A 21,945-nucleotide genomic window follows, 5' to 3' on the forward strand; every position below is an offset into this window, starting at 1 on the left:
TTTGCCGATGCAATCCTTCTCGCCGTTCGTGGAGGCCAAGAACTTCTCCAACGCACTCAGAAAGCATACTTTGAACGTCGTGCTTCTTCCCTGCCCTATCTCCGTCTCTTCCAATCCATCTTCACCAACGATCTTTCTGACATTGTGCAGAATGCGGATTTGCAGGAGTGGCAGGAGATCTTTGTCGTTCTTTGCACGTTTGCTAGCCGGGAAGAGTTCCCTGGGCTTGCTGAGCAGCTTGGTAGCCGCCTTGAGTTCCAGTTTACCATCGCGAAGTCTTCGAATAATCCTGAGATTGTAGCTGATGCTATTCCTTATCGCAAGAATGCGACCCTCACATACCTCGCTGCATCCCGTCTCGAACGACTGGTCAACATCTGGGCGGAGGAGCTTTTGGAGGAAGAAAAGGGTCTGGTAGCGGAAGAGAGGAGCAACTCGTATTACTCTGCTCATGCTCATTCGTTGCAGACCTTCGTGGAGAAGGTTACTGTATTCCGCTCTGCTACCAAGTACAAGGACGAAGATCTCACGCAAACAAGCGTAGGCGTGGACGAATCCGTCAAGATCTACAAACTTGCGCAGTTGTATGATCGCTACTTTGAGTATGCGAATCTCTTGTCCTCGCAGGGGCTTGTTAAGGAGGCGGTAGCTTTCTTGAAACTCACCCCTCCGGGATACAAGGGGTCATCCAGTGGGACGGACTTGAGTGCCGAACGAGATCGATTGATCGCTGCTACCGGGGGCGGAGAGCCTAAGCCAGCACCCGCACAAAACACTCCTGCTCCTTCAGTTCCCGCTACCACGAGGGCACCTTATGCTTATCCTTCAGTGCCCGCCGTACCCGTGGTATCGACTCAACCAGCTGCCGTGCCGCAACCTACTGCCTATCCATCGTATCAGCTGTCGGTTCCAGCGGTTGGCCCATATGCCCCTGCCCAGCAGCACCAAACGTCCTACATCCCGCAAAACTACACGAACGCGCCATACAATCCTCAAGTTTCGTTGACGCAGCCTCCTCATCTCAGGCAACAACCTCAACCAGCTCCTACTATTCCCCCTCCTCCCCGTGCTACGAATGGGGCGACTGGGCCTCCGCCACCACCAAAGAAGGATAACGGAGGTTGGAATGATGCACCATCGGTTGTTGGTCCGGCACGAACACCTGCGGCTTTGAACCTAAACAAACCCGCTGCTATCACGTCGCCTTTCCCCAACGCAACTCAGTCTCCTATGTATTCACCTCAAGGGTCACCGTATATGACTCAGGGTCAGGCTTCGACCGCTCTTCCTCCCCCTCCTCGACCTGGAAGCGTTCAGGCTCAAGCTCGCGTGCCTCCACCGCCTCAAGGGCAGCGAATCCATCCTGGTGGCGCGTACCCTCCTCAAGGCAGACCTCCCTCACGTACGGCTGGCCCTCCTGGACCAGTGGCACCCCCAAATCGAATGATGTCTCCTCAACAGAGCCACGGTCAACCATCCCAAAGACAACCCACCCCAAGCCAGTATGCACCTCCTCCTCGAGGACCCGTCCCAGGCCAAACCCCACCTCCCGGCCAATTCGGACGCTTGCCTCCTCAAGGTGGTCAACCGCACGCTCAACCATCACACGGCCCCAACCCGTATGTCAGAGCCACACCTCCACCTCCAGGACCCTATGCCCCTGGGCCCACGAGTATCCCACCACCACATCAACAGCAGCCCCCGCAGCCCGGCCCGTATGGTCCTCCACAAGGAATGCAGCGAGGTGTCCCGATTCAACAGCAGCAGCAGCCACCCCCTCAGCAGCGTGGAGGTCCTCCAGACGGACCAGCTGCACCTCCTCGCGCTCCTTCAACGAATCCACCGGCCCGGGTACCTGCGGGCCCTCCCCCACCAAAATATCGTGAGTGTCGTGGTAGATGACCTTGTAATCTTTTGGTGAAAATGTTGATATATTCACAGCTCCTGGTGATCGCAGCCATATCCCAGACTGGGCAAGCCCTGTGTACACTATCATCTCCGAGCACCTTAATCGGATGAGGCAGACGACTCCGGTGAGCATATAACATATCCTACGTTTGCGTCTGAGCTGAGCTGTTTTGACGTTGATATTAGGCAAACCAAAAACGACTTGTCGATGACCTTGAGCGTAGAATCAACCCCCTCTTTGACGCCTTGAACTGTGAAACGCTCTCAAAACCCGTTGTGGAACAATTGGTCTCGCTGACGCGAGGTAAGTTGTCTTTTGCCACCGGGCTCTCTACCTGCTCGTGCTGACCATATTTTCGTAGCTATGGAGGCTCGTGACCGTCCAGCTGCGCTGGCGATTCATGTTGATCTCCTTACTCGCGGATCGCAGACGGATGATATTGGTCTTTGGATGTCGGGGATTAAGCAGTTGATCATGCGGTTGTAGGTAGAATTAGATATACGTTGTGGTTTCTTTCGTTTGAAATGAATTATTGACTCTTCTGCGGCTCATTTCTTGTGTGACAAATGAAGCATAAATAAGCGTGGTAAAAAGCATTTTGGTCTTCAAATTGCATTGACCGGGAGTCGAACCCGGAGCTAGGCCATCAGATCTCTCTTAACATAGAAAATGGGAAGACCCAATGTTACCGCTACACCATCAATGCATATGCACTTCTCTGCCTTCAAGTTGCACCAAAAATCCATTCCGTGCACATTCCGCGTATCCTGAACCCGCACCACATTTCCCTTCCACCCCTCATCTCCAAGGCATCAATTTCTCTCTCCTGGACCTTGTCCCTCATGTTGCCTCATCTGGCTCGCAGCACCATGGCCAGCGCGCGAACAGTGCGTACGTTTTGGCACGGTGGCATTGCCGTCGCTGGTGGTCTCTGGAGCTGCGGTTGAGGAGGGGTGCCCCGTTGCGTGGTTCTTGGCGTAGGTGAGGTCGATCGTTGGGTTTTGAAAACTCAAGCGCTTTTATAGACATGTCCACCACCAAGCGTGGTCGCTCTCGAAATATTCTCGCACGGAAGAAAGTTGTGCAGTAATCGACCCGTCACTGGCAGCAAACCCAGTCGTTTTATCTGCCTTTCTGGGACCCTACGCCAATATGTGGACTAATTATTGTCGTCTTTGCACAACTTTGTCTTTTCGGGGCCGAGTCTCTGATACAGCTTACACCGCACGAGGATATTTATGCAACCATACCGCCGACTTCTCGTCCTTTCCCCTGACCGTCGAATTCGAAGTCTTGTACCATGTCCGACTGCACTCCGACAGAATTCCGACATACCAGCCTTTGACAAACTCGAGGGGTGAGGCTTTGCCTTCCACGGGGCCCAATCTTAATTTATCTCTCTATCACAATACTCCGGGTACTGTCCTATTTCGATCAAGTGTTCACGTCACGCGTGAAATAGAACCATCTTGCGGCCATGTCGGCCTGAAAACAATTCTCAAAATCGTTGGTCGAAATAATACAGTATCTCTAAGAGATGGCCTACACGGAACTGGACGGGGCTCCTCGATCCTTTGCTAGGATGATTGGGTTCTATTTTTGGTGGTTTCTTGCCGTACAAAAAGCTCAGCGCTAAGCAAACAAACCATCTTGAAGCACGCATCCTCAGCCATACCACAAGGCTAATCCAACCTTACAACATGCAATTCCCAATCTACTTCCGTCTCTGGATGTTGATCGTCGTCCTCCTTGCAATCATGCCCATAGAAAAAGCTACGGCCTGTAGCAGGCTTGCGTGTGCCTATAAATGTGTTTTCAGGCATCACTGGGATTGCCCGCCAGGTAAGCTCTATTGATAGACCTCTCCTTTTTTGATACTATCTAACTCTGATTTCAAGGTGGGCGCTGCCACTGCCACGCGTGAAAGATTGGTGGATCTCGGACACGGTGGCGTTGGGCTCCAGGAGACTCCCACCACACTTAACAGACATATTGGACTGAAGGACTTACAGAACGGCTGTATTTAAATTTGGCACAGCGGCTATAGCGTATCTATGCAATACCGTCTTTTGGTTGACTTGACGAGGCACAAACTCAACTGTTTAGCCTGCCTGCCAAAGGACTGGATTTCAGAATCTGTGAGAATGGTGCGCCCTCCCCGGGGCAACTGTTACACTGCTCCTGTGTGAGCGTGCTAACTGCATTTCCTCGGGGTGGACCGTTTTCTTCTCTTCTGACGAGACTCCCCTGCGTGCAAGGTTGACTCCGCTAATTGTTCTATGCCCTACAGCAGGGAGGACCGCCGTCACTCGAATCACCAATGACCATAGGTGTACTAGGTCGTCCCAAAATGATTTCCTATGGGCCCGACAGAAAGCTTTTAGTGTGATCCGCTGATCTGCCATCGTGACTGCTTGAATCTTCATATCCCAGGAAGACTCAGAGCGCTTCTTCGTGCAATGAGGAGTTACATAATAGTGAATACTAATACATATGAGCCCTCCGCCACTTTGACTCATCAGTTTGAAGAAATCTTGCTGACATTCAGACATTTGTCGTGGGGAGGTATATAAAAGAATGTCGAGTGGCTTTCTCATTAGATATTCTTTCCAAAAAAAAAAAAAAAAAAGACTACACATCTCCCATTATGCATCGACCGGGATTCGAACCCACTGGATATCTATCGGCCACTACGTTACCGGTTACCGGTTACCACTAGAAGTACTTCAATTTTTTTCTGTCCAATGTTGTCTGCGGTTCACCTGGAAGCAACAAATCGACCAGCTGCTACGGCAAACACCAAGTCTTCACTGCTCGAGTACTGCTCGACCCCGCAAACGACAACTCTCCCTATTCATGCGCCGTCGACTTATCTTTACTCGCCGCCCTCAAAGACGTCATGGACTCCGAAGAACATGCCAGTGGTCGGGCCCAAAGGGGGGCGTCGATATCGCATGAATTACCTCCATGAGAACTTGAATTGGCTCGAGGAGGCTGGGCGAACTATAGTCAGAGGCGTATGTCCTTTCTGCTTTACCCGGACAGGCGACGTTGAGCACGAATCATGAGAGTTAAGAGAGCTGTGGACTCGAAGGTTGTCAAGGTTGGGTTTTGGGTGCGTTGCGTGTCTTTTTATACCACGGTTGGGAAATGATAATAAGTGGGCTGTTCAGTGTTGACTTGTGGCAACACGCATTATATCATAGACACGGACGCCTCAAAATACGTCTCCGTGCTTCTACTAGAATGTCGCTTTCGTGCGATGCCGCACTTCGAAATACCTTCATGTCAACGTTCTATTCAAGATGGATCTCATATCACGATACGGCGATTCTCGGTCTGCTTCGTTCGTCAGTAAACACAGTCATGCCTGGAAGCCTATTGGGCAGATCCTTGTCGTCTAAGTCTTTGCACAACTTTTCCTTTCCAGGGCTGATTCTTTGATATTTATACAACCATACTGCCGACTTCTCGCCTTTCTTCCTGCCCTCGTCGAATTCGAAGTCTCGTACCGCATCCGACTGCACTCTTACTGCACTCCGACAGAATTCCGACATACCGGTCTTCTGACAAGTCTAACAAAATGCGAGGGGCTGGTCTTTGCCCCTCATGGCGCGTTTCTAAGGCCTGATCTAATTTGTCTCCTTATCTTCGACCAGGTGTTCACGTCACACGTGAAATCGGAAAAGAAAAAAAACTATCTTTCGGTGGAAACTTGGTCAAAATAGTACACTATCTCCAAGATATGTTCTAGACGGAAATGTACGGGGCTCCTCGATCCATTGCGAGGACGATTGGATTCTATCTTTGATGATTTGTCGTCGTACAAAAAGCTCAGCATCTTCCAAACGACCCTATAAGCCCGCATCCTCGCCAGTACCGCAGGCTAAAAAAACCTCGCAACTTTGATCAGCATGCTACCACCAACCTACTTCCGACTCTGGATGTTGATCGTCCTCCTCCTTTGCATCATGCCCATAGAAAAAGTTATGGCCTGCAACCAGTATAGGTGTGCATTTTCATGTGTTTTCAGGCACTACCATTGCCCGAAAGGTAAGCCCTATCGATAAACCTCCCCTCTTCTGATATTTTGACTCTGATTTTAAGAGGGGCACTGCCACTGCTACTAATGAAAGAATGGTGGAGTTCGGACGTGGCGTTGGGCTCCAGGCGACTCTCACCGCTGCATTTATCAGAGATATCCGGAATGAAGGATTTTACAAAACGGCTGTATTTTAGTTTGGCGCAGCTGTTCGAGTGTATTTCTATTTAAGAAGGCTTTTTGGTCTACTTGACTGCTGGAATCTATCTTCGGACCCGACAGAACTTCTAATCGTTGAGTGCAACAGAACGTTTGCTGCTTCTTGGTAGTGATACGATTCAGTGTGATCTGTCACTCTGACGGAATTTCCATCGAAGATTCAGAGTACTTAGTCACGCGATGATGAGTGATACTCAGTAAAAACGAACTCACTTTGTTTCATCAGTTCAAGAAGATTTTTGTTGCCCAGTTATGCAATATTCAACGATACCTGCCCGACGCCATGATCCAGATATTTGTCTATGCCTGTCGATGTCGTTGTGGGGTTGTAGGTCAAATAAATAAAAATGGCTCTCTAGGGAAAAAAAAACCACGCAAGGCAAATACATGCATTGACCGGGAGTCGAACCCGGAGCTAGGCCAATTCATGGGAACACATTTCATGGGAAGACCCAATGTTACCGCTACACCATCAATGCTACCACAACAACAATATTTATATGCTCATAGAGTGGGAGGCCGCAAAAACCACCATTCACTTCCGCTCTCCAGAATTTTCCTGTTATCGTTTGCGGGGTCGAGGTTGACGCGCGTTAACGGTGGATATGGGTCGGAAGAGGGTGGTAATTTAAAGTGTTGATGTTTAACCGCAGACGATTTCGCCGAATGGCATACATGAACGGAAATCTACCGCTTAAGAAAAGGAATAGACACGGGGAACGAAGCTGCGTATACTTATAATGAGAGTGAAGAAAACTGTGCAGAAGCTTGTAAAATTTGGCCAGTTCAAGTTGGCTGCAGCCTGCTGTTCACTTGTGGCGACGCGCATTATATCAAAATACTTACATCACCGTGACTCTGCGTCCTAGAGGACTCCTCGGTATCCGAAGCTTCGTTTCTTACCATTGGCACTCAGTCGAATTTATAGAATTCAATTTGGATTTCTACACCGAAGTGCAAGACCTATCGTACCTCGAAAATTGTTTGGCGCAGCTGCCCGAGTGTATTTATAGAAATGATAACATTTTTTGGTCGACTTGACTCTGCTGGAGTTTTACAGGACAGAATTCTGAATCTCTTTAGATTCAAGTCCAACGAAACGCGAGGCACTGTCCCCTCTTTTTCCGGTGTAAATATCCACTGACATGATTGTAAAGGATGGGATTTCAAGAAAGGGTGTCTGCAATAATGGACGGGGGTCCACTCTCAGTATGATTTTTATCTTCTTCTCTAGTCATCATAAATGCTGCACAGCGTACCGAGTTGAATATGCGCATGTATCGCTGATTGTCACACTCTTGCGTAGCGCTGCTGAGTTGATTATCCGTAGAAAGCGCCCAATGACATTCCCCCAGATAATCTTGCCCATGTCTTTGCAGCCCCCCTCTTCTGGAACTCTTGACGGCCGCTGGATGGATCTACCAGAAAGTCATCAAACATCCATCCTAACATCCCCTCCCCTCCTCTCCCGTATCCCATTACGTTCCCTGGCAGCCACCTCCCCCTCCTTCCTCCACTCCCTCCTCTCAAACGCATCCCACTCCTCCTTCGCATCAAGCCACCGTTCCTGGACGTCCCTAACGTCGCTTCGTACCCCCTTCATCTCCCCCGCAGCGCTGGAGAAGAGCGCGTACGTGTTTGCGCGTGTGGATGGAGGTGCGGCGGTACCGGGGGGTGCGGTTGATGAGGGAGGAGGGACGTAGATGTACCCTGTTGCGCGGTCGATGGTGCGGGTTAGGTTGATCATTGAGTTTTTGTCCTGTGCTTTGGGGGTGAGAGGGAGAGGAGGGGGAGGAAAAAAGTGCGTACCTCGACTGCGAGCGTTTCGAATCCGACGAGGCTGTAGTCTTCGACTAGGGATATCATTGCCATGTTTAGTGCTGCGAAGCGGGGTGGGAGGGAGGAGGAGAGTGAGTTTTGGAGGTAGGATAGGTCTTGGACTTCGGTGTAGAAATCCAAGTTGAATTCTGGGCAAAGTGTAAGTGGGATTGATTGGTTGGAGGGAAGGAGGGGAGCGTACCGAGTTCTCCGTATTGGGATATGAGATCTATTTTGGATAAGACGTTGATGTGGGGTAGTTCGAGGTGTAGCATTGCACGGAGGGATAGTAGAAGTACTGATATATACTTTGAGGCATCTGTGATATAATGCGCGTCGCACAAGTGAACAGCAGCCAACTATCCCATTATTATCATCCCGAAATGAATAAAAGGAAGACGCGCAAACGCACCCGAAATCCCAACTTTCCAAGCTTCTCCACAATCCTCTTAACACTCTCATGATTCGTGCTCAACTCCACCTGTCCAGGTAAATCAAAAAGGACATACGCCTCCCCCCCAAGATCCCTCAACCTCTCCTCAAGCCAATCAAAGTTCTCATCAAGATATTCCATGCAATACAGCATTCCCCCGTTCGGTCCTAGCCCATGTTCTTCCATGACATCTTTGAGTGTGATGAGTGAGGATATGTCGATCGCGCATGGGTAGGGTATGTTGTCGTTTGCGGGGTCGAGGTTGACGATGGATATGGGTCTGGAGAGGGCGGTGAAGAGTTGGTGTTTGCCGTAGCAGTAGGTTGATTTGCCGCTTCCTGGTGAACCGCAGACGATTTCGCCGAATGGCATAGTGCACTGAAGAGAGATGAGTGATACATGGACAAACAATCAATTAGCTTGCTCGTTGTTTCGAACGGTCTCCAGCGACGTCCAAGACGCGTTTGTACGGGATCCGTTTACAGTATGGACTATGGTTATGACGACTATGGTGACTACGTCGCGTCCGACGACGTATGTCACCCGATATCCTCTCCTCTGAAGTCTCTCATAATTCATTCATTTCAAAGATCCCAGCCATTCTCGAAACCTTCGCCTCCACATCCACATCCACATCCAAGCCTCCCGCCAATGCCGAACCCTCTACCTCCAAACAACCCACATCCACATCCTACGCCTACACCAAAGACACGACAACCCTCCAAAAAATCGACGCCAGAATCGCAGAGAAAGAAGCGCGGATACACGAATACGAGCAGGATATCAACAAGTTGCGGGGGTTGGTGCAGTTGCTTAGACATGATGTCCAGGAGTTGAAGAGGGAGCTGAAGCTTAGTGAGGTGGATAAGAAAGGCAAAGGCAAAGCCAAGGACGTTGGGATTGATTATGGGCACGACGTGTTTGAGTGGGGGAAAGGACTCAAGGACCAGATGAAGCGCGTTTTTGGGATTGATAACTTCAGGCTGTGTCAGGAGGGGTGCGTTTCCGTTTTCTTTGGGCTGAGGCGAGGATTTACGGTGAACACAGAGTCTGTAACGCGAACATGGACGGACGGGATATCGTCTGCGTCATGCCCACAGGCGGCGGGAAGTCACTAACCTACCAACTCCCCGCTCTTCTTTCTGCAGGGTGCACACTTGTGATATCACCGCTTATTTCGCTTATTACGGACCAGATATTGCACCTCAGAGAAGCGGGTGGTACGTTTCGCTTTCCGTTCGTGTTTTTCTACTGCATCTGATAATGATGTGATTGATAGTTGAAGCGGTGATGTTGACTGGGTCAATGCCGAAAGAGGAAAAACAAGACGCGATGAGGAGGTTGAGGTTGCTTGCGGATGGGAAGGTTGCCCCGGGGACGGGGGGTGTGGTCAAGTTGTGCTATTTCACGGTTGGCTCTTTGCATTTCACTCACCATTATTTATTTCGACTGACTTCAATTACAGCCCGAGAAGCTAGCGAACGATAAGCATTTCTTGGGTCTCATCCAGAGATTATACGAGAGTGGGAATTTGGGCGAGCATATATTAAACCTCTTCTCTATCCATCCACCAAACTGACAACCTCGTCACGTAGCCCGGTTTGTTATTGACGAAGCCCACTGCCTTTCAAGTCTTGGACACGATTTCCGGTTTGTCTGCTACCTCTCTTCCCTCCTCGTTCCCAAAGCTCACCACAAAAGACGATTATAGGCACGACTATCAAAAACTACACATTCTCCGCAAACAATTCCCCCGCGTTCCTATAATGGCCTTATCAGCCACCTGTCCGCCCTTAGTCCTCAAAGACCTGGTCAAGACGTTGGGGTTACCGCCTATCGTTGATGGATACAGTTAGTCCCCCTTCCTCCTCCCTACCCGTCTCTCCCCAACGTACTTCAGCTGATGACTTTAATGGAATGCAGATGCGGACGACGAAGGGACGGTATACTTCACCTCTCCGCTTTACCGGAAGAACCTGCACTACAAGGTCCTAGCGAAGCCTGCCAAATCCGCGGAGATGTATCAGCTTATGGTGGATTATATATTGGAACATCACCCAAATGATACGGGAATTGTTTATTGTTTTTCTAGGAAGGTAAGGTTCTTTCCCCAGCCCTCCTTTTCTGCTTGCTTTCTATGATATGCCACCCAACGAAGCGAGCTAAATCTCCGCGTAGGAATCGGAAATAGTAGCGCAACAACTCAAAGAGCTCAGCCAGAATCGGATCAGGACGGGGACTTATCATGCTGATGTGGCTGCTGCACAGAAGGAGAGCTTGCACAAGGCGTGGAGGAATGGGAGTGTTCGTGTTGTTTGTGCTACTATCGGTATATATCCCTCTCTTTCTTGACACTCTGGCTCACTTTTCCCGTGATAGCCTTTGGGTTAGGTATTGACAAGGGAGACGTCCGATTTGTGATTCACCACTCGGTACGCATGCACTAAGTCTTCCTTGTACCCTCTCTTAACGTGCCTCCAGATCTCGGTTCGTCATCTTCAAAATCGCGTTACTTACCTGACCTACTTCAATTTCCCAGAAATCCTTGGAAGGGTTTTACCAGGAGTCCGGCCGCGCAGGGCGTGATGGAAAGGACTCTGATTGTATCTTGTATTATCGCCCGCAGGATGGGACGAACCTCGTTTCGATGGTTGCTACTGAACGAGATGGACAGTCGAAGAGTAAGTGGTTTACGATTACGCTGGTTGTGATATAGCTGTTGATGTGGTGTGCAGTTCTTTCAATGCTGGAGTTTGCTGAAGATGTTGAGCAGTGTCGGAAGATCCAATTTGCCACGTCAGTTGTCCTTTCATCCTCTTCTAGAACGCATCATGCTAAGACCCCCACAGATACTTCTCTCAATCATCGAACCTCTCCATTGCCTCCTGGTCCACATCCGACGCCAGTGCCCTCCAACGCTGTGGGCACTGCGATAACTGTATCCGTCCACAAGACACCGTTCACCGCAGTGACGTCACGCTTGATACATGGAGAATACTCAAGGTTGCGACCTTTGTCAACCGGTCTGGTGGGAAAGTGACGCTGAGCGGGCTAGCGGATCTAGCTAGGGGTTTGGGTGGTGGGAAGTTTGAGGTTAATCAGGGGAAGAGGGGGAAGATGAAGTGTTCCTTGGATTTGGAGGCTGAATGTGGTGGAAAGGTTGGGATTGATAAGACTGTAACGTTTCTTTTTCCACACAGAAGGTCAACCTTTTTGCTGATATTTTTTCCTTAGGAAATCGAACATCTTCTGATCCAGCTCATACTGCAAAAATACCTCGATGTAGAATATCACCAGACGGCGTATAAAGGCATCGTTTACATCGTCCCGGGCCAACTTGCGCCTACCCTTGTTCATCTGGGCAAGAAGGATATAGAGGCGAACACGAGGCGGACTCGGAAGGTGGAGATGGTTGTTGCGAAGGGTGCGTCAAAGTCGAGGAAGAGGACGCGGACCGCGGTTGAGAAGGAAAGTGGGTCGGGTGTGCTCAGAAAACGCAAGAAGGGAGTGGGGAAGGGGAAGGGGACGGAGGTGTCGGATGATGATGATGATGGGTATGACGAGGATGATGAGGTCGTCTATGCAGATGAGGAGGGTGGGGAGGCCGAGGAGTGGATCGTGCGTCCTGGTCCTGGTCCCAGCCGCAATCTTTTTGCTCCAACAGCACCGGAGGCTGTGGATGATGAGGGTGAGGACGACGAAGATGAAGACTATCATTGGTCACGCTCGATGCGAGAAAACCCGCCACTTAAACGACATAAAGGTCGACAAAAGTCGAAGAATGGCTTCGTGATGATCAAAGAGGGCGATAATGAGATTATGGTGTTATCATCGGACTGAACGTCATTGTTATATTGCAGCATGGATGTATGTACTAGGATACATAAGGACGTATGAACTTGTGGTGTTAGATACATTGAAGGAGGTACTAATAAAGATACACGAAGGGGGAATAGATAAGGATGAAGGTTGATAAATAGGGTGAAGAATAGATACTGCGAAGAAAGCTGCAAGGAGTGATGAATACTACGCGCGAACAGTAACAATCATATTAGTCGTGCGGGGCTGAATGAAGTATGTTTTAGTCTGTTACCCTCGAAATTGCTTCAGTGCCGAACGGAGGGGAGGCTTTGGGATTCGTCGATGCCCTAGGTCGATCCGAGTTCCTTCCTCGTTCATCCATCCCTGCCCAGGCTCAGGGTAATCGTCAAATTGAGGAGGATACTCCTCCCCTTCATCCGCTGGCTTGTATTGTCCGTCATTCGTCCATAATTGATCCCTTTGCCAAAAATAAGTTGAGAAACTGAAATGAAATGCCGAAATATGTACTCACCCTCTGCGGTTAAACCATCCCTTCTTTCTTTGAGTCGCAATAATCGGTGAAGGGCAAATGAGGTTATCCATCCAGCGCACTGATCTGCCAATAGGAGCGGAATTTCGTCCAGAATTGAGTAAACGAGGGGGTATGGTTTGATCGCCGTCTGAGAAGCGTCTGAGGTGTTCAATGTGGGTAAGTGGTGGGTGATAAGCGCTTGGGGCGGCTACCACCGCATTCCTCGAGGAACCTGACGATCTCTCGTATGGGGTTGCACTGCGAGGGTAGACAGGAGTGTCGGTGGAAGGACGATCTCCGTCGGAGAGCCTTCGATGAGGCTCTGGTGCTGCAACACGTGGCACAGGGAAGGGAGGCCGAGCTCGTGTGTCGATTGGGGTGGCTTGTGAGGGTGAGGGCCGTTGACCAGGACTGGGAGCGGGGTAGGACATGGATAGACGGGCAGAGTACCTGCCTTGAGAGCGAGCCTCAGGCTCATAAGCAGAGTTTCTCACTCCCCCCACATCTGGGTGGCGGGGCCGCCGGTTCTGGTCGTGATGAGGGTCAAGGGCTGGATCCGCGACATCTGACGATCTCTGTCTTTGCAGATCCACAGGTCGTGCTTGGTACGAGACCGAGTTCGTCCTTGTTCGTTGCCTATCGCCTGATCCTCCATTCCCAGAGATGGCCTGCATGTCCAGAGGAGGTAGTGCAGGGCGTGATGGAGCCGCTGCAAACATCACACTCGATCTCCGGGTGGTGGGAGAGTTGGACGTAGGACTTGATCCTTGTCCGAGATCCAGTGAACGCGAATCGTTGCGCCTTGAAGCCGAAGACTGGCTTGGCATATCGTTAGAGGTCACATGGGAGTCTCTTCGAGAGTCCCCACTAGACCGACCTGGGTGAGTGGGGGAATGATTTGAAGGAGCGCCGTTGTAGGATGTACTCAGCACCCTTTCACGAAGGAATGTTGAATCTCTGTGAGAAATGCCAGAATTTGCCCGCCCCTGGTCAGTGCCCCGCCTGGCTACTGGCTCCTCGTACTGTCGAATTGCAGAATCATGATGTCGACGACCGTCAGATGCCAATTGAGAATACACACGAACCGACTCGGTTGATGATGGTGGTATGGGAGAGTGATTGTAGTGGGCATCTCGTCTGTACTCTTCTTGTTGTCGACTATCAGAAAGTGGGGGAAACTCTACGCGATTCCTGGAGTCGTACGTTGACGGAGAGATGTTGGTCTCGGGCCAAGGCCCAACAACAGAAGTTCTATGCTCCGCATACGAACTCCGCTGGCGGCTGAGAGGCGCGGTCTGAGCGGGGGCGGGGAGGTTGTCAGCAGCCTGTCGATGGTGGTATCCTGCCTGCGGATAAGCTGACACGGGCACTGAAGGGCCAGTCTGGCGTGTCAAGGTGGGTGATGGTCTCTGAGTGCTCTCACTATCCCAGCTCTGCGTCTCCGTTGTCGAGGAGCTTGAATCCGACTGCTGGTGAGGAGGATTTTGCGAGACACGACGGTCGACGTCGGAATCTGAAAAAAAAAATGGAGGGGCATGCCCTCTGTTGCCTGTGTATTGAACGTTGAGGGGAGATTGCAACTCCTCTGGGCTGTGATTGACGAAGGAATTAGAATAAGTTGGTTGAGGAACGTTTCTCGCTTGCGAGCCTCGACTGTCCAACAAGTGTGGGACGGACGAGCTGTGACGGTCCTCGCCTCGGGTGGTATCGGTGCTTGAAGTATAATACGATGCAGATGATACAGAGTTATATTGGGCGTTTAATTGCGCAATGCGGTCCAATTCGTCGGCATCGGACTCCGAAGGTGCGAACTGCGGGTCCTGTCTGGGAACTGAAGGGTGGTTACGATCCCGTAAAGAGAAAGAGTCGCGCCTTGGAGTTGGAGTGGGAGTCCTCTCGTCGAACCGACGTTCAAACGACTCAGGATCTACGGGACTTTTCAGCGCCATTGTGCTGTCAATGGACCTCGCAGGCGAGAAAGACATCGTCGTTGACTCGCTATCCGAACTAGAAACGGTGTCGGATTTGGAGCAAGTCGATTGCTCATAAATAAATGTCGTTGGGTTTCCGGCAGTGGGATATATACTGAATTGTGTGATACTTTGTCGTCGTGAAGGATCGTATGCAACATTAACGTTGTGACTCGAGGCCAAGATGGGGGCTTTTGGTGGTTGCGGTCTGGAGGGATACAAAATCTGTGCTTGTTGCGCTGGCAATGGCTGTGACCTGAACCCAAGATCCATTTTCGGAATCAACGTCGCTGGAGGGATGGGTATAGCGGGCGCCTTAAAAACGCGAACAGAGAATTTAGTTGGTGTCTGTAGAGTAGGGCGTCAATATGTAAATTCGCATGGTCCATTGCAGGAAGAGATAGAATATACCTTGGCACCAAATTTTGAGCCAGTCGAGGATGTAGGAAAGACCGAAGTAAACATGGTGGTGGTCGTTTGCGAGTCTCAACATCACAGAGCCACCCCACAGAGACCGGTCAATATAAAGAGTTCGATTATACATCACGCCAATGACATGAGTGTTGGTTGAGGCAACACACGCGGTGTTCGATCCGACACAGCAGTGTCGTGCAACGGCGCAAAAATGATCGCACCCTGCAGATTGTTGCTCAAGATCCTGATGGAGAATGGTTTTATGAAAAACTCCAGTTGCCGTAATGAACACACTTCACATGTGAATTAGGATAGTCACGCCTCACATGACGTTCGCACTGCTAAATGGTGCCAACTGCGCTTTGTGGAGTTCACGACGGAGAAGTGGGGGCAATTACTCGGACGTAACTTGATAAGAGAGAACCCTGAACCCGTCGAAATGTCCCGTCGGATCCTGGCACCCCTGTACACGTTGCTGGTGCTCCTGAACGAGAACAGAACGCGTTAAAATGGAAATTGCATAGTATAGAAAGAGGCGCCGACACGCACCAGCTTTCACAACATTCTTGTTGGGGTTGCACTTCCTAACTCTGCAAGGAGGAGGCGCTCCTTTAATTGAACGACTACGAACCGATGAATAAGGAGTGTTAACACGGCATTTAATTGTGCAAACTGCCACTCACCGCCACTCAGGGAGAGTTTGAATTGCACAACACCCTAGAGAATGGACAAAGATCAATCCTGCAGCTTTTATGAGATAAATCAACTCATAAATAATAAAAATTGACGCACAAGCATTGAAACGGGTTTCGATAAAGGTCTTTCGGAGGCATTTGGGAGGCATGGCTCAATGAACGTGGTGGCATGCACTTGGGCCTTTAGAATTGAAGTTGTCAAAAAAGTATTATGAATATACGATTACGTAATTTATTGACCTACATTGCCAAAATTGCGTTCGAAAAACCCTGACCACGACTTCAACAGCGTTGGGCTCACGTCAAGGGCTCAAGGTATATAGGGCAATCGCAAAGTAAGAATTTTTATCAGTTGCACGAGAAGTTTCTGATAGCTTCGTAGCGTTTGAGCTGGATATAGAGTCTGAGGTTCCAACGACATGCCTTTGCATGCTTTGCGTCAAGAGATCCTCCCAGCGAGCGGTGTAGAGTTCGCGACAAGCCTCAAGTTAACCCCTTCGACGTTAATCGCACTTCCTACCCCCGAAAACGCAACAACCAGACAGGAATTTGTGTCGCGTGTCATCTGTAACGTGGTAGTCGCGCGTTCAAACTTGCTTCGTATTTTCGAGGTACGAGAGGAGCCATGCCCGATACAAAACCAGGCCGACGATGAACGAGAGCGGAGATCAAAAGTTAGAAGAGGAACGGAAGCCGTGGAGGGCGAGGTGGCGATGGACGAACAAGGGGACGGATTCATCAACATAGCAAAGGTGATTTTGCACGTTTCATGTATTCTGTTTACACGAATCCATGCGATTTCCCCCCCGGCGAAAGAAGTTTGAGAGTTGAGCATCGCTGATTCACTTTCTTGCCTTCAGTCTCAAAAGTGCCCAACCCATACCCCAACCGTTACCCGGTTTTACTTTGTTCGAGAACATCACCTCCACGGAATTGTGACCGGAATTGAAGGTGTCAAGATTATGTCTTCCTTGGAAGACAGGCTCGACAGGCTATTGATATCTTTCAAGGACGCGAAGGTGCGTTTCGTACAACTGCAGAAGGAAATGAATGCCAAACTCAATCTTTAGATCGCTCTACTAGAATGGTCCGACGCCGTTCATGACCTCATAACAGTTTCTATTCATACTTACGAACGAGCCCCGCAGCTGGTACGCGTTTTCAATGAGTCCAAATTCAGCCACTCACTCGTCGGGGCAGATGTCTATAGACTCCTCACTTTTTCGCACCGAGCTCCGGACTGATCCCATTTCTCGCTGCGCTGCGTTGTCACTTCCCAGACATGCTCTTGCCATTCTCCCATTCTATCAATCTCAAGCCGAACTCGAGGTTATGGACCAAGACCAGTCGCAAGCAAAGTAAGTGTGCGGACGCATGTTCCTGCTATAATAACTCACAACCTTGTCACAGGGATGTGCCGTACTCGCCGAGTTTCATCCTTGATCTCCCCGCACAAGTGGATCAAAATATCCGGAACGTCATCGACTTTGCCTTCCTTCCAGGTTTTAACAATCCGACGATCGCTGTCCTCTTTCAGACGCAACAAACATGGACGGGGTACGTTTTCCCTCATTTCTCTTGCTTTCTTTCTTATCAAAGTCAATCACAGCCGCCTGAGAGAATTTAAGGACACGGTTAGGCTGGTCATCTTCACCCTTGACATTGTCACCCAAAATTACCCAATCATAACATCTGTTGAAGGATTACCACACGAATGCCTCGCCCTCCTGCCTTGCGGAACATCTCTCGGAGGTGTCGTCATCATTACAAGCAACGCGATCATCTACACGGACCAATCATCCAAACGCGTGGTTCTGCCCGTCAATGGGTGGGTTTCGCGCATCAGTGACATACCTCTTCCATCCCTCACTCCCGAAGAGCAATTACGGAACATCTGCTTGGAAGGATCGCGTGCCGTATTCGTTGATGACAGGAATCTTTTCGTCATCCTGAAAGATGGCACTGTGTACCCTTTGGAGATCGTTGTGGATGGGAAAACAGTGTCCAAGTTGACGATGTCCCCTCCTCTAGCACAGACATCGATTCCGTCCGTTCTGAGGAAACTTGATGATGATCATTTTCTCGTGGGAAGTTCTGTTGGCCCGTCTGTTTTGCTGAAGGCGGCTCATATCGAGGAAGAGGTTGCGGAGGATCATGACATGGAGGCCGCCCCTGCTACTGTGGTATATGATGCAGATGATATGGAATTTGACGATGATGACGGTAAGTCTTTCTTGTGACCTTTCTTGTGACCGTAGCTTCATCAAGCTGACGGCCTCTCCCAGATATTTATGGTCCCTCCAAAATGGTCTCGGAGCCTACCACGAGTAGCTCAACCAATGGCAAAACCGTCACCAAGAAGACGAGGACTGTGATACACTTATCCCTACGTGACTCATTACCAGCTTATGGCCCCATCTCGGACATGACATTTTCGCTGGCAAAGAACGGCGTAAGCTTGTTCATCCCACCCTTTCTTGAATGCCTCACAAGTTTCTGCAATAGGACCGTCCTGTCCCTGAACTTGTTGCTGCAACAGGATCAGGTTTTCTTGGTGGATTCACCCTGTTCCAGGTAACATTTTTTCATTTTTCTTATTTACCTCCTTTCTCTCAACTTGTTGATGTACAGCGCGATCTTCCGGTCAGAACAAAACGCAAACTACACGTCATTGGCGGCGCTCGGGGTCTATGGTCCCTCCCCATTAGACAACCAGTCAAAGCCAGCGGAATCTCATACGAGAAGGCCGTTAATCCATTCCAGGCGGAGAATGACTCGCTCATCATAAGTACCGACATCAACCCTTCTCCTGGACTCTCTCGGGTTTGAGTTTCCACGACATTTTCCTTCCTCAGCCAGCTAATTGAGTTGACTTGAAGATTGCGACCAAGGCGGGCAAGAATGACGTTATGATCACAGCACGTATTCCAGGGACTACAATTGGGGCTGCGCCCTTTTTCCAACGAACGACCGTTTTACATGTGATGACCAACGCTCTCCGAGTTCTTGAACCTGGTATGTGCTCTACTGGTAATGCCCACACATTCTCAACACACGCCCAATCTAGATGGTACTGAGAGGCAGATTATCAAGGACATGGACGGCAATATGCCCCGGCCAAGAATCCGGGCTTGTAGCATATCGGATCCGTTTGTTTTGATCCTCAGAGAAGACGACTCTATCGGCCTCTTCATTGGAGAGACAGAACGCGGAAAGATACGTAGGAAGGACATGTCTCCGATGGGCGATAAAGTCAGTTTTGTGGTATTTCGAGTGAACTACAAAACTCACCGAGGGCCTTCAGAGTTCGCGATATCTCGCAGGTTGCTTCTATACCGACACAACTGGCTTACTGGAAAGCAACTTTGAAAACTCGACCACTCCAGTTGGCGTTACTTCGACATTGTCAGCTGCCGTCAACGCAGGAAGTAAAGGTCAATGGTTGATCTTGGTTCGTCCCCAGGGGATCGTGGAGGTAAGAGATTGATCACTGATGAATGAACCACAACGATCTGATTGCTGATGCGCATCTTCAAGTTGTGGACCCTGCCCAAGTTAACACTCGGGTTCTCTGCAGATGGCTTGACATCCCTTCAAAACGTACTGGTGGATTCACATGACCCTCCAGCCCCCTCATTACCTCAAGACCCTCCACGCAAACCACAAGAGTTCGACGTTGAACAAATACTTGTTGCCCCCATTGGTGAATCCTCCCCTCGACCCCACCTATGCGTACGTTGCTAGACCACTTTGTGCTTTGCTCATACTGACATCGCTTACAGGTCTTCCTTCGTTCAGGACAACTCACCATCTACGAAGTTCTTCCCCTTGGCCGAACTACTGAAGCTCTACCGAAAGTCCGACCTGCTCATGTCAAAATCAAATTCGTCAAAATCTCGTCCATGGCATTCGAAATCCAACGACCAGAGGAAGGCGAAAAAGGCATTATTGCAGAGCAAAAGCGTATATATCGCATGTTCGTGCCCTTTGTGACCAGCGCATCTCCAGGGGTGACTTTCTCCGGAGTTTTCTTTACGGGCGATCGACCAAATTGGATCTTTGGAACAGACAAGGGTGGGGTGCAGATTTACCCTTCCGGGCATGCCGTTGTGAACGCTTTCACACCTTGTTCTTTGTTCGAAAGCAAGGGGGACTTTTTGATGTATACCGAGGAGGCAAGTGTTTCAAGTTTTAACCCTCTATCTCGGGCCTTGTGCTCAAGCCTTCGGTTAATTTCAGGGCCCAAGCTTACTAGAGTGGTTGCCCGATTTTCACTATGATGGGCCCCTACCCTTGCGATCGGTGCCACGAGGAAGGGCATATTCAAGCCTTGTGTTTGACCCCTCAACGTCTCTGCTAGTCGCCGCTTCCTCTCTCCAAGCCAAGTTCGCTTCTTATGATGATGATGACAATAAGATTTGGGAGCCTGAAAGTACGCTTTGTCGCATTTTGATTTCACGGTTATATGATTCTGATTATTGGCCTTCAGCGCCTAATATCGGAAACCCCATGTGCGATACATCAACCCTAGAACTCATTTCACCAGACATGTGGATAACAATGGACGGGTATGTCGCATCTTTTGCTCTTTGAACTCGCTAACCCTTTTGGCAGCTTCGAGTTCGCGACCAATGAGTATATCAATGACGTTGCTTGCGTCACGTTGGAGACGGCGGGGACGGAAGTTGGGAGCAAGGACTTTATCGCTGTGGGTACCACCATCGACCGTGGTGAAGACCTCGCCGCAAGGGGTGCTGTATGTCATATCGTTGCCACCTCGCACACTTCATTCTGATGATTTATTCTTACGACTAAATCCAGACCTACATTTATGAAATAGTCGAGGTCGTGCCAGATCCAGCGATATCTCCCAAGAGGTGGTACAAGCTGCGCCTCCGCTGTCGAGACGATGCCAAAGGGCCTGTGACCGCTGTTTGTGGCTTCCATGGCTACTTGGTGTCCTCTATGGGCCAAAAGGTAACAATCCTTTCATATCAACTTTAAAGAACGGTACACTTAAACTCTACCCCCAGATCTTCGTTCGTGCTTTTGACTCTGATGAACGCCTCGTGGGTGTCGCGTTCATGGATGTGGGGGTGTATGTAACCTCCTTGCGTACCCTGAAGAACCTCCTCCTCGTTGGAGACGCCGTGAAGAGCCTTTCTTTCATTGCTTTCCAGGTTTGTGGAAGACGATGCTGGTTGCCTTGTCACCTTTAACCTCATACCTTCGATGTAGGAGGATCCATACAAGCTCGTCTTGCTGGGGAAGGACACCCAGCACGTCTGCGTGACGAATGCCGATTTCTTCTTCACTGATGGGGAGCTTTCTCTTGTGACGGGAGACGAGGAGGGTATTATGAGAATGTATGAGTATAACCCACAAGGTGTGCATGCTCTCACTTGTGCTTGTGTCATTGCTAAGTTAAAACGATGACGTTTAGACCCGGACTCTAAAGATGGTCGATACCTCCTCCTCCGCACCGAGTTCCATGGACAAAGTGAATATCGGACCTCAACAACCATTGCTCGCAGGCTGAAGGATGACCCTTCCATTCCTCAAGCCAAACTCATCATCGGTATGTTCTGAGCTAGGCTTATCTTATCGGCCTTCCTAATCCTTCTTCAGGTGGCACGGATGGGTGTCTCTCGTCTCTCACGCCTGTCGAAGAGCATGCTTTTAAGCGACTCCAACTCCTACAGGGACAGCTTACGCGAAACATTCAACATGTCGCCGGTCTGAATCCAAAAGCATTCCGGTGCGTAATGCTCCACATGGCCACCGATTTGCCGAGACTGATACATCATTTGCTTAGGATTGTGCGCAATGATTTCGTGTCGAAACCCCTATCGAAGGGCATCTTGGATGGGAACTTGTTAGCCCACTATGAAAGTCTTCCCATTATCAGGCAGAACGAGATGACGCGACAGATAGGGACAGATAGGGTTACGCTCCTCCGGGATTGGATAGCTCTGAGTGGTGCTTGGTAATTCAGTGACAAAGGATCTTCTTTAGTACGTTTCTTTTGTACACTAATTTGCAAAATCTTTCCACTCCATGCATAACTCCCTCCTCTCCTCCCCCTTCAGAGCAGCTAAGCGATGTTGGTTTC

At 49.9% G+C, this 21,945-nt stretch overlaps 8 protein-coding genes across 8 annotated transcripts; 4 read left to right on the plus strand and 4 right to left on the minus strand.

Moving 5' to 3' along the window:
* Positions 1–7: 7 nt before the first annotated feature.
* LACBIDRAFT_388595 (uncharacterized protein) lies at positions 8–2,447 on the plus strand (the record flags this gene model as incomplete). The annotated part of the gene is made up of 5 exons (XM_001882231.1): positions 8–103; positions 151–1,882; positions 1,942–2,033; positions 2,095–2,212; positions 2,271–2,447. The coding sequence occupies 5 exons, from the start codon at positions 8–10 to the stop codon at positions 2,393–2,395; spliced, it is 2,163 nt and encodes a 720-aa protein (XP_001882266.1). The 3' UTR covers positions 2,396–2,447.
* A 2,206-nt stretch (positions 2,448–4,653) lies between these two features.
* LACBIDRAFT_299209 (uncharacterized protein) lies at positions 4,654–4,977 on the plus strand (the record flags this gene model as incomplete). The annotated part of the gene is made up of 1 exon (XM_001882232.1): positions 4,654–4,977. One exon carries the CDS (start codon positions 4,654–4,656, stop codon positions 4,975–4,977), a length of 324 nt encoding a protein of 107 aa, XP_001882267.1.
* Positions 4,978–5,169: 192 nt separating this feature from the next.
* LACBIDRAFT_299210 (uncharacterized protein) lies at positions 5,170–5,466 on the minus strand (the record flags this gene model as incomplete). The annotated part of the gene is made up of 1 exon (XM_001882338.1): positions 5,170–5,466. One exon carries the CDS (start codon positions 5,464–5,466, stop codon positions 5,227–5,229), a length of 240 nt encoding a protein of 79 aa, XP_001882373.1. The 3' UTR covers positions 5,170–5,226.
* A 140-nt stretch (positions 5,467–5,606) lies between these two features.
* LACBIDRAFT_299211 (uncharacterized protein) lies at positions 5,607–5,777 on the minus strand (the record flags this gene model as incomplete). Its single annotated transcript, XM_001882339.1, has 1 exon — positions 5,607–5,777. The coding sequence occupies one exon, from the start codon at positions 5,775–5,777 to the stop codon at positions 5,607–5,609; it is 171 nt and encodes a 56-aa protein (XP_001882374.1).
* A 1,825-nt stretch (positions 5,778–7,602) lies between these two features.
* On the minus strand, positions 7,603–8,793 carry LACBIDRAFT_294576 (uncharacterized protein; the record flags this gene model as incomplete). The annotated part of the gene is made up of 5 exons (XM_001882340.1): positions 7,603–7,786; positions 7,880–7,929; positions 7,980–8,137; positions 8,191–8,347; positions 8,401–8,793. 5 exons carry the CDS (start codon positions 8,791–8,793, stop codon positions 7,603–7,605), a joined length of 942 nt encoding a protein of 313 aa, XP_001882375.1.
* A 527-nt stretch (positions 8,794–9,320) lies between these two features.
* LACBIDRAFT_165891 (uncharacterized protein) lies at positions 9,321–11,802 on the plus strand (the record flags this gene model as incomplete). Its single annotated transcript, XM_001882233.1, has 13 exons — positions 9,321–9,418; positions 9,469–9,641; positions 9,701–9,831; positions 9,887–9,944; positions 10,017–10,071; positions 10,133–10,272; positions 10,345–10,517; positions 10,600–10,750; positions 10,801–10,853; positions 10,961–11,102; positions 11,157–11,217; positions 11,271–11,598; positions 11,656–11,802. Coding segments are annotated over 13 exons (1,710 nt in total), but the record flags the coding sequence as incomplete, so codon positions are not given.
* A 708-nt stretch (positions 11,803–12,510) lies between these two features.
* On the minus strand, positions 12,511–15,982 carry LACBIDRAFT_328239 (uncharacterized protein; the record flags this gene model as incomplete). Its single annotated transcript, XM_001882341.1, has 6 exons — positions 12,511–12,700; positions 12,755–15,014; positions 15,136–15,360; positions 15,688–15,761; positions 15,822–15,855; positions 15,931–15,982. 6 exons carry the CDS (start codon positions 15,980–15,982, stop codon positions 12,511–12,513), a joined length of 2,835 nt encoding a protein of 944 aa, XP_001882376.1.
* Positions 15,983–16,252: 270 nt separating this feature from the next.
* LACBIDRAFT_190892 (uncharacterized protein) lies at positions 16,253–21,891 on the plus strand (the record flags this gene model as incomplete). The annotated part of the gene is given in 24 exon segments (XM_001882234.1): positions 16,253–16,585; positions 16,694–16,852; positions 16,904–16,984; positions 17,034–17,191; positions 17,244–17,390; positions 17,443–18,060; positions 18,151–18,183; positions 18,201–18,285; positions 18,339–18,407; positions 18,465–18,656; positions 18,725–18,852; positions 18,914–19,089; positions 19,157–19,308; positions 19,371–19,565; positions 19,616–20,021; positions 20,089–20,265; positions 20,323–20,401; positions 20,448–20,589; positions 20,655–20,810; positions 20,867–21,013; positions 21,072–21,219; positions 21,277–21,411; positions 21,462–21,591; positions 21,649–21,891. The coding sequence occupies 24 exon segments, from the start codon at positions 16,253–16,255 to the stop codon at positions 21,821–21,823; spliced, it is 4,221 nt and encodes a 1,406-aa protein (XP_001882269.1). The 3' UTR covers positions 21,824–21,891.
* Positions 21,892–21,945: the final 54 nt, after the last annotated feature.

The sequence above is a fragment of the Laccaria bicolor genome, genomic scaffold (assembly GCF_000143565.1).
Source record: "Laccaria bicolor S238N-H82 LACBIscaffold_16 genomic scaffold, whole genome shotgun sequence".
NCBI lineage: Eukaryota > Fungi > Basidiomycota > Agaricomycetes > Agaricales > Hydnangiaceae > Laccaria > Laccaria bicolor.